Below are 11,628 nucleotides of genomic sequence, written 5' to 3' on the forward strand. Positions count from 1 at the left end.
CTTTTTTTAAATCAGCAGTGGGGACAAGTGAGGGAATGACATATTGGTATATTTTAATTACCTAAAATAAATAAAAAATAAAAATTGATAATTTTATTTTTATTCTTTTGTTAGCTTGCATTCTGAAGGACACTTTCCCTGAATTTTTTTTTTTCGTAAGCTGTAAAACAAACATAAAATATACTGGGGACATGAAAATGACTGTTTTTGTGAGAATGACCCATATATATTTGAGATTTTGTACCTACTCATCACAAGTGATTTCCAAGCCGTCTCCTCTATGCATAAAAAGATTTTTTCCCCAAAAAATTATTTAGTATCTTACAGTAGTCTCGCTTGCCCACTCCCATATCAGCAAAAATAAGTTATTTGAAAGCTTTATGTCCAACTTGTGTATTTAACTCATATTTGAATGACCCCTTAAAAGAAACTTTTTAATCGATAAGAAAATTATAATATATCAATTAGAAAAGAATACATAAAAAATAAATATTATTTCAGAGCGTTGAGATAGATTTAATAATCTAAGAAAAATTGGTTAAGCTTACCAGATATATGGCACTCATATGATTCCATTATGGCTTCAATGCCAGGCCATTGAAAAGGAGGTCTATCATAATACCAGTCAGTCTTTTCAACACTTTCACTTTCAGGACTTTTATAAAATGCATGTTCAATTAAACCAGAAGAACTATTTTTCTTTTCTATGAATATAAATAGGATTTCATTATATAATTTTTAACAAATTCATTGTATAACTTTTAATTTCATTAAACTTGAAATATAAAAATATTAGATGAGAAATAAAACATGGGAACAAGTCAAAACTTTTTAATGCTAGACTTATTTTTATTTACTTATTTATTTTGTTCTTTTTATGTTTAAAGAGCTGAATAAGATGGTTTAGTGCAGTGATTATCAACCTTTTTTATGTGGCGGCACACTTTTAACGATTTCGAAATTTGACGGCACACAATGAAAAAAAAAAAAGTTTAAAAGTTGTTTACTTACCTATAATACACTGTGTTAAATAGACTGTGATAATAATTTTGATTGTGAAATAAAATAATATGTACTACAAAAGCACTTTTATTAAGGGATTAATTATTTCTTTCGACAAATTTTTTATTAGTTAGTAACAGTTATTTTTTTTTGCCAGTTATTAATTGTTAGCTTGTTTTCTATAATTAACTGTTAGTTTTTTTACATTATTTATTATTTTTTTGTGATTTCTTGTTAATTAGTTTTTTTCTAATTATTAATTGTTAGCTTATTTTTTTGTTAGTTATCCCTTGTTAATTTGCTTTATAACTATTAACTGCACCGTTTACTTTAATGATTAGCTTTTATTTCCGTTGGAAAGTTAATATTTAGCTTGTTTTAGCCTTTGTTAATTATTTTAATAGTCATTAAATTTCCTACTTATTTTAGTATTTTTTAACATTGTGTGTCAAAGACAATTTAAACACTTCCTTCTTATTTTTGCTTATTTTAATATTGTCAGAGACAAGACAATCGCCGACAAAGATGTTCGCGCGGTTGTATCGCGGAAAAATTATAAAAAGTATATATTAAAAATAATAAAAGTATAAATAATATAATGTATATAATATTATATATATGTACACTTTTCTTTGATTTAAACTTTACTCGTAATAAAAGAAAGCATTATAATTTTTATTGTATCATTTCTAATATTTGGCGGCACATTTTAAGAATTTAGCGGCACACAAAAGTGCCGCGGCACAGTGGTTGAGAATCACTGGTTTAGTGAATTCAATTAAATTAATTTTAAAAATTTATACATAAGAATTAAAGATTATAAATTTGTTATTATTTTTTGACAGCAAGCTTTTAATTGATGAACATTGAAATATAATTTCTAACAATCTTTTTTATAGTACTTATTACAGTTTTGATATTTTAATTTTTCTCCAAAAGAAAGACTCTTAGTTACTTAACTACTTTTTTTTATATATACAGAACCTACTGTTTCCATTTGGATAAAATAAATTTCTACTTATTTCATAATTTATTAATAATTATATTAATAATTTCAGAAACTTTTCTTTTTAAAACAAATTTTCTAGAGAAGTAACACACACATGAAAATTTATAAGGCATTTGCTTATGAATTTTCAACTCAAACAAATGCTTTCAATATTGATAAAAGGCATGGTGAATACAACTTACAGTATGACTGTTGGGTAAAATATTTTATTAGAAATTATTTTAAGAAACTTATTTTATAGACAGTCACAAAATGTGTACCAATTTGTTTGTCTTTTAGTTTAAAAATCAAAAATACAAGCATACTATAGTTATTAAATTTACAAGCAACCATCTATATTTACCTGGATATAGATTTTTATTTTTTAAAAAAAACTAACTTTTATTTTAACTGCACTAAACATATCTCCCAAGTGCAAGTATAAAGTATTTAATCAAATAATTATTTGTTAAAATATATAATTACTAAGACTTTTATAAGGTAGTACATACAGAAAAACAAAACTACGTGTCTGGAAAAAATGAGCTTTTCCTTTTTAAGTAAATTCAAGTGCCTAAAGCATTAGTGTTACTTTTTAACTACCTGATGAAGGAAATCCCTTTATTCTCCATATCGGTGTTTTCCAAACTTATGACTTTTGTGTACCATTTCTAAATTTTTCGTAAAGCTGTGTACCCCTAACAAAAAAAATGAATGTATTTTTTTAAAAATAGGTTTATTTAGAATGGAGAATAAAGTTAAAAGTCACTAAGTATTAACCGTTAACTCTGCAAAAAATAGCTAATAGAAAAATATGTAATCGTAAATTTTCATAGCTAACTTGTTTTTAAATAAAATTTGTAAGTTTTGTTTGTTGCAAGATATTTCCCAAAAGAACGCGTACCCCCACTAAACTGTTCCTGTACCCTTGGGGGTTCAGTACCACACTTTGGGAAACACTGCTCTATATGCTTGGTTATATTTGTCTGTACATGGAGCCTAAAGAAGTCTTAATAAATATTTTGTAGGCACTTTTCTAAACTTATATAGGTTAACCTGAAATGTGTTTTTGTTTTATTTTTTATTAATTCCTATAAATGTTTTTTTTTTTAAGTTAAGAAGCAAGATGTGGCCTATCCCAAGAAAATCTTAACACTCTTCCTCTAATTATTTCAATTGTATGCTTGATAATGATCTCTACGAAGCTTTAATGCCCATTGGAAAGGCAGAAATTTTGATTTTACAGTTTAAATTTAAAGATGGCATAAGGTGTTTTAATATGAAATCAAACATATTTCAAACTGTCTAATTTTATTTCAAAATAACATAGTTCAGTTCTTTTATGATAATTATTTTGCATTCTTACAAAATTAATGTTATTATGACAATAGGAAAGTTCTACCTTTAGTAGTTATAGATAAAAAGTGAGCTTAAAAAAATAGTTTTCTCACCTAATTGCATTTGAGTCGTTTGCAAAACAGACTTATGAAATTCCTCAACAAAATCTTTATTGATTTGCCTGACTCTTGGATCTTTTGGAGCAATGACAGCACCTTTATCTTGTGTTGTTTCAGCAAATGCAGGAATCTGATTGGTAGGAATCAAAGGAGGAACTGGCAGATTAACTAAACAAAACACTTTCAATTAGTTAACATTTGCAAAATAAAATTGCAGTGCAATAAGTGCAAGATTGAACTAATTCTTTGAAAAGATTGATTGAAATTGAAAATTTTGAAATTAATACCAGTTTTCATAGGAGGCTTGAGGAATGAAGATATTTTCTTGGGAAGAGGAACTGCTATTTGGCTAGATTCACTGGCAGGGAAAAACTTTTTGTCACTGAACATTCTATCCAAGCCAGAGTCATTAATATTTTTTTCTTGGTTTAAATTGGGCTTTTTAATAATCTCTGATTTTACATTATTTAAAACAGAGTAATCTGCAAGAAAAGTATGATTATTAACACAAAATTTATGAATAAAAAAAAACAATTCTATATTTGATTCATTTTTGAATGAGAGTATTTATTCAACAAAACAAACTAAAATAATAAACTAAGGATCAAAACCAAAAATATTAACAAAACAAATAAATAGATTCAAATTTATTCAAAATATTGGTAAGGGGCTCCTACTTAGTGATTTTTTTTTTTTGACGATTTCTGAAAGAGATTGACAAAAATCAGAGTAAACTTAGAGACGATGCTGTCAATGATTTATTTTCAGAGTAGTTGAAAGTTAAATTAGAAAAAAAAGTTATTAAAGAAAAAACTAAAAATCTTAAACAAACAAACAAACCACTTCTCATCTTTAAAAGCTAACTAATTTTAATGATATATTTATATCATAAAAACAAAACCTAACAAACACAACTAACACAATTAACCTAAACAAAAACACAATTGTTAATTTATTTAAAATACAGTAGGGAACCGATTATCCGGAACGATCGGAACCATCGCTATTCCGGATAACTGATTTTTCCGGTTTTCTGAATCGCTACAAAAAGCCGTTTTTTTTTATTGTAAATCCCAACTAAAAAAATAATTTTTTTTGGAAATAATCTTAAAAAGAAGAAAAAACGATGGAGTAATACACTAATGATTATTTCCAAAATGATGGTAAGGTAAACATCTTTCAAAAAAGAAAGAAAAATCCTAAAATCTTATGAGGAAAAAAACATTTTTTTTAAAAAAATGGCGGGAAAATTTATCGAATTTCGTTCCGGTTTTTTGGTTTTCCGGATAACGGGTTCTGTACTGTAGTTCCATAATTCATAAATTTGTTTTTACACACAATAATATCAGTTAAGGTAATTTTTATTGACCTTAAATTTTATTCATTGATCTTGTTTCCATGACACCAATACAAGTGGCACCAAGAAAAATGACGCTGACTAAAATTAAAATTGCTTGCCAAAATCATGTACCTTCGATATCATTTTGAAATCAATGAAGGTAACCTTTAGGAATGACCAAACTCCATAAACGACTATTTTACTGTGAAACAAAGAATGGTCGCTCCCAAGAGCTTTTACTGTATTTATTAAATAAACAATGCATACCTCGTTTTCCTAGTATGCTACTTTGCACCTCCATTGATCCTTCACTATTAGATTTTAGTAAACCATTTCTTCTTAGCTTATCTTGAAGCACAATTTTATCAAGTCTTTCTTTATCTAAAATCATTGCAAAATTTCACAATTATTGTAACAAACCTGTTCCAGGTGGAAGAAAAACAGACAAATTTCATTTAAAAAAGATTTTAGTAAACCATTTATTTTTAGCTTGTCTTCAAGTACAATTTTATCAATTCTTTATGCATAGCTTTTGATCTAATGATTGGATCATCATGTTCTAGGACTCAATCTTAAAGACTCGAGGGGGTGATCTCAAATATGCTAACTAATAAGTGCAGACAATATTTAAAGTTATGAAATCAGAAACAAAACCGTACTTTATCTGAATAAAATATAAATTCGGATTCCTGACCCCCAAAATATCAAGAATAGCTGCAATTTTGGAAATATGGTTCAAATAGTTTCACTAAAAGGACTCTCTAAAGTTTGTTTTTTGCATATTTCGCTATCTTTTTAGGTGGATTGAAAAATATTTGCAAACAATTGTAAAATCCATTTATCCAAATACAATTCCATGCAAAAAATAATTCTCAGTAAGTATTACTTATTTTTTTATTATTTTATTTAATAATGGTTGAAAACTTTTGAACCCTGAGGTCTACAATTTCTTGCATCACTTTAAAGAACATAATTTTACATGGTAAAATACAAAATTTGAGCAAAATCAGTTGAATAATTCTTGAGAAATTGAATTTCAAAAAAGTGAGATATTTAAAATTTGATTTCGCAGAAACTATTCAAGAGATTTTACTCAGATTTCGTAATTTGTCATGTAAAATTATATTTTATAAAATAATAATGCAAAAATTTGAAAATCTTACAATTCAACATTTTTTCAACAATCATTAAATAAAATAAAAAATAATAAATATTTATTAAAAATTATTTTTTTGCTTGAAATTATATTTGGATAAACGAATTTTATAATTGGGTGTAAAAGTTTCTGAGTTTGCTTGAAAAGTTTTAGAGATATAGCGAAATGCCCAAAAAGTAAAATTAACATTAAAGGGTCCAAACCTTGGAGCGCCCTCCTGACCGAACCATTGAGAGCATATTTCTAAGATTGAGGCCATCCCCTATATTTTGAGGGTTAGAAATCCAAATCCGTCAAAAAATAGTATGTTTATGCAAAGAAAGTACGTTTCTGTGTCTGACTTTGTAACTTAAAATATCGTTTGCACTTATCAATTTTAGCGTATTTGAGGTCACTCCCTCGAGCCATTAAGTTTGAGACCTAGAACATGAAGATTCGACCATTAGATCAAAAGTCATTCAGAGTGGTCCTTTTCTTTCTTTTTATTGTACACTGTATATCATGAATAAAAAGTTAAAAGAGAGAAGAAATTTTTACAAAAATCAATTTTAGCCTTTGCAATCAATATAACATTTTTATTTATGTTAAAAAATGGTCACTGTGTAAAGGCTAAACTAAACTGAACATTTAAATAATACCTTCTCTCTGATCCAGAGGAATAAATGATAACTGCAAAGATCTCAAAAAGTCAGACTTTTCTTGGAACTCCTCTTCAAAACACAGCCGTTTTGCTAATTCATTGAGGTGTTCAACATCATACTCTATTTCTGGCTCCTTGATTGGCTCCATATCAACAGGACTCATACTTTTCTCCCTCAGCGCCTGGTGTCGCTTAATGCATTTATGTAGCTCAATAGCTAGAGGTAAAAAAAATTGTTACAATAAATTTATTTGATAAAAAGATTTTAAAAATCATGAAATTGAATACTAATCTGTAACAGAAAAAAAAAAATCAAACTAACCTTGTATTTTGGAAGGAATGGTTAGATCTAGTTTAGAAAGGAACTTCAATTTCTGAAAAAGAATATTCAACTTGTAAAAAAAAATTACGATTTGATTTATTAAACACTAATTATACCATCAATCTGTCAAGTAAATATTTTCAATACTGATTGGAAATTACTTAAAAAAATATTTCAGTTTTTCTACACAAAGCAATTTCTGAGGAAACAAAAATATCTTACTTAAAAATAGGCTAATACTTAATATTTATTTTAAATCTGCCCTTCAGGAATCAAAGATCTCGTATAACTAACATGTAAAAAAATAAACAAATGGCTTTGAAAAACTGTAAAAGTAAAATAGAACATGAAATTATTAGAGAGAGAAAGCTGCAATGGCTAGGGCATATGTTAAAAAACTTTGAAATATATAGTGTAAAAAAAAAGGCATTTGATTCAAAACCTCGGGAAAAGCAGAAAATCAAAAATATTTTAGTTTCAAACAATTAATAATGAAATGAAAACTATCATGGAACGAGGTGACATTGGGTGCTAGTGTTAGATAACAATACTATTAGGGTGAAATGGAAGACCATAACAGACTCATTATGTTCCACTACAGAGATAAAAGAACAGTTACAATTAAAGAGTGATACATAAAGTTGTCGTGATAATAATAAATCGTCAAGGTGTAAAACTAGCAAACAAAACTTTTGGAAAAAATGAGTATATTAATCAACACATTACATTCTTTCTCAGCTTTTTTGTCAACAAACTCCTTTTCAATTTCTATAATTTTGATATTTAATTTTTTTTTAAGTAAGCACTTAATAAGCTTTTTACAAGGCTTAGTCATAAATGTTTCCTATAACAGTTTCTATATTTAGTTTATACTGCAGTATATAAGCTTGTATCTATACTAGAATGATCAATGAGAAATGGTCAAATGAATGAATGCATGAAAGAAAATTGCTTCCAAATGTTGGCCTATACCTCTTGGCCCTACAATAACCTTTACTGTTAGTTTAATTTATAATAACAAAGCCCTTCATTTTTTTTTTAAATTTTTGAAGTTATCAACTGATTGCTGATTAAATTATAGTAAGGAAAATGTCTTCCCACCAACACTTAAAAATTAATAAAGTGTGTGGGAAGTATCCTTCCCAAGGACTTAAAAATAGTTTAAATAGTTCAAGGGTTATGTAAAAATGATTTATTGACCAAAGGTTGTGCACCTCTAACAGAATAAATAATACCTTTGGATTTGAATCCATCTTAGGAGGTGGACCTTTTTTAATGGACAGTAAAACTTTTAATCGCTCTTCATCCTCCTCATCAGACTCAATTTCAGATTCATCGCTATCAGCAACTTCTCTAGTCATTCGCAGCTTCCTCAAACGCTGCTCCCTGGCATCCAAGACACTGACAAGTCTAGGTCTTTCATCCGCACTATCGTGAAAAGGAGGGATTTCAGAGCTATTTAGTAACATTCCACTCGCTGACAAATCTCTGAGTTTATAATTTTCAGAAAAATCATTAACATCACCACGGAATAAGGCTGGAGGAACATTAAGCACGAAACCAGGTAATTTATTGCTAGGCGATTCATTTTTTAAGCTCTCTTTAATGCTTGTTTTTTCATTTTCAAATTCTTTTGAATTGACAGAGAAATTTTCTTGGGGTGGGGAAGCCGTCTTTGAGTCGGATTCCATTTTATTTTGATTATCCGGTGAGTGTTCTGATTTGGCAACAAAACTGTTCAAGTAATCAAAACTGTTGTTGGAAGGGAACTTTTCACGAGCGAAAATTCCATTGATTTGAGAATTAATGACTGATGCCATGCTCAAAGTGCGAGTTTCGAATGTGGCGCCATTTTTATTCTCCCTCTCCACATAATAGTTTGAAGATCCTTTAGGTCGAGGAAAAATTGTCAGTTTACTTTCTGGTGTTTCAGCGTGATGAGGCTTTGATTCATTTTCCTGCAAAAAAATAATAATAATGTAAGAAATACAGTAAATGAAAAATAGCTGGAACTTCATATTCAGTTAATTTAAAATGCTTAGATATTTAATTTTCCCTTTACTAAAAGTTTACAAGCATTTACGTAAAAATTAAACAATAATTAGGCTTGCATAATTTATTTATTAATTGATGTACACTTACATGAAGCTTCACAAATCTAAGTAATTTTTAAAATTAAAATATAGTATTGAAGACAACAAAAAAATATGAAATACAAAAAAGAAATGATGCAGAAATAATTTTTTTTAAAAATGAGATGGGATTTTCTAAGAGAAATGACATAAAATGATTAAGAAAGTGGTAGGAAGAACATCACTACACGATACGAAAAAATAATAATGATGATTATGAAATGTCTTGAAACAAAACTAAACTCAGTGGCGCGACAGCCCATAGAGGGCCAAAGTCTACTGTGCCGATCTCAGTTTTCTTGACCTTGGGCTCTGGGGTGCAGGAGCAGATGTTCCGGTTAGGTGGTCAGCCGAACGCAGAACCCCCAGTGTTTAGTTCCCAAACATGCTTTGCACTCATTTATCGACCCACTGAAGGGATGAAAGGCTGAGTCAACCTTGCCCGGCCTGATGATCGTACCCAGAACCTGTGGCACGGGAGTGCAAAGTGCTACCACTCCGCCACCGGGCGTCAATGTCTTAAACTACTGTCAAATTATTTTTAATTTGTAAATCACATAAGGTTTACTTCACATTAAAAAATTTCGAATTACATTACTCTGTTTCACAAGTACACTGAAAAAAAAAAGATTTCATGTTGTGCAAGTAAATGCAAGAAATGCAAGTAAACAGAGTGAAAAATATTTTATTGATTATGTTATACTGATTTAAGTGCTAACAATCAGAAGGAAAAAAAAGAGTAATAATTTTGCTATGTAGTTTGAAATTTGTGAAAAACTGGCAATACTATACTTAATGTTTACTTATACTGAATAGTTCATGTAAACAAAACAAAAAAGGATTCTATTACCAATCTTACATCCAAATATTTGTTTTGAGATCACTTTAAAATTTTAAATCGAATATAAAAAATAAAATAAAAATGTACAATTATACTATTTGTTTTAAACAAATTTCATCTATAGTCATTCCTATCTAAAGAACTTCTCCCGCCACGGTGTCTGGAAATGTCTGTTGCTATGGAAACAAGAGCACATTTTAGAGAAGATCTTTGTCCTTCATATTTAACCTGCACTCTTACTTGAAATAGTTCAAATCTGGTAACCATAGTCACTGACAGTGCTCCAAACAATTAGCAAGGGGAGTTCTACAGATAGACAGGTACCAACAAACAATTATAAACTAAAATAAATACCCTGGAAACATTCATTTGGTATGGCATTCGATGAGAAGAACTCATTTCCTGTTCTTTTCTATAGTAAGCAAGACCAGTATGTTGATTGGAATTTCTTGGATGCAACTGACCATTCACAAGAGAATTGTTATTTTGCCTTGGCTGCCTTGAAATGTATTCTTCTTTTACAGATAATGGTGTTTCCATGTGAGGAATATTAGTGGCCAAATTCAAAGGAGCAGATGAAGATGGAACGGGTGATAAGCTCCTAGTATATTCACGTGGAGTTCCATGGATTATTGATCCCATATGTCCTGCAAAGTTCAAAATGAGTTGGTAAATATTCTTACAACATATTGAAAAACTGAATGAAGGTAGTAACAATTATATCTCAGCAAAAGGTATAACAAGTGAACTATAAGTTTTTATTTAATAATTATAAAAGCATAGTTTAAATTATTACTAAATAAGACTTAGCCCTAACTATATAAGCAATTTTAGTAAATTCTAAAAGTGTCAAAGAAAATATTCATTTCAATGTTTGATGATATAGTTCAGATAATCTTAACAGGCTTAAACTATGGTTGTTAGCCACTCCGAGTTAAGCACACAAAGCTAACTCAAAATAATATTAATTTCTATTCAAGTTGTACAAGTACAAAAGAAAATTATTTTAATAAGTGGTGGTATAGTTATCAGCCACCAGTCAGAGGATCTGAACTTACAGGGATCGTAGGTAAGACTTGGTATATGTGCATCGTAGGTCAAAGAATCTGAACCTATGTGTAGAATCCCAAACATTGGTCTTAAGAGCCATTGCCTCATAGAGTCATAAATAGTAATTTTTGATTAGATACAGTTCACTTAGTAAGTTTAAGACGAAAAATAAAAAGTTATTCTGGAAAAATATTAGCAAATGATAAACTATATGATTTCAGAAAAAGTTGGCTTAAATTGCTTTATAACCTACTAGCTGTACCCTGCGTGCGTTGCAACGCTTTCAATTTGAATTTGAATTTTGTATTTAAGTGTGTAAATGACATTTGCGATTATGATTTGAAATGCAAATTTTATTTAATGGTGAAAAAAAGCAGTTAATTCTCTAGGATATCATTAGTGCATTTTCAAACAGACATGTATGGTGATGCACACGGAGCATGAAACATATTTTGGACAATGATCTGAAATAAGACTGGATCTATGGTGACATCAAGAATTTCTGCTGATATCTGATCAGTTTTAGAAGGTGGTTTTTTTTCAATAAGCCAAATTAGAATGTGTGCCTGAGGCAATCCTCGTTTTTGCCATTCAATAGAGTACACCCAACACCGTGTCTCTCTAAAAACATGACGCTTCACAATGAAATCAAGTAAAGATATTGTTATTAAAAAAGACACACGTGCTGTAATATCATGACG

The 11,628-nt window shown here is 29.1% G+C and overlaps 1 protein-coding gene across 2 annotated transcripts in view; it reads right to left on the reverse strand.

The window, feature by feature from the left end:
• The window catches only part of LOC107442879 (uncharacterized), a 98,531-nt gene that overhangs the window by 5,570 nt on the left and 81,333 nt on the right, over window positions 1–11,628 (reverse strand). For both annotated transcript variants that reach the window (XM_016056551.4, XM_016056550.4), the window contains exons 9-16: window positions 10,232–10,524; window positions 8,140–8,862; window positions 6,905–6,956; window positions 6,581–6,799; window positions 5,054–5,167; window positions 3,735–3,929; window positions 3,442–3,615; window positions 549–704 (exon numbers count right to left, since the gene is read on the reverse strand). In XM_016056551.4, the coding sequence (XP_015912037.1) occupies window positions 549–704; window positions 3,442–3,615; window positions 3,735–3,929; window positions 5,054–5,167; window positions 6,581–6,799; window positions 6,905–6,956; window positions 8,140–8,862; window positions 10,232–10,524 (1,926 nt within the window). The remainder of the gene's footprint in view (window positions 1–548; window positions 705–3,441; window positions 3,616–3,734; window positions 3,930–5,053; window positions 5,168–6,580; window positions 6,800–6,904; window positions 6,957–8,139; window positions 8,863–10,231; window positions 10,525–11,628) is intronic.

The sequence above is a fragment of the Parasteatoda tepidariorum genome, chromosome 6, assembly GCF_043381705.1.
Source record: "Parasteatoda tepidariorum isolate YZ-2023 chromosome 6, CAS_Ptep_4.0, whole genome shotgun sequence".
NCBI lineage: Eukaryota > Metazoa > Arthropoda > Arachnida > Araneae > Theridiidae > Parasteatoda > Parasteatoda tepidariorum.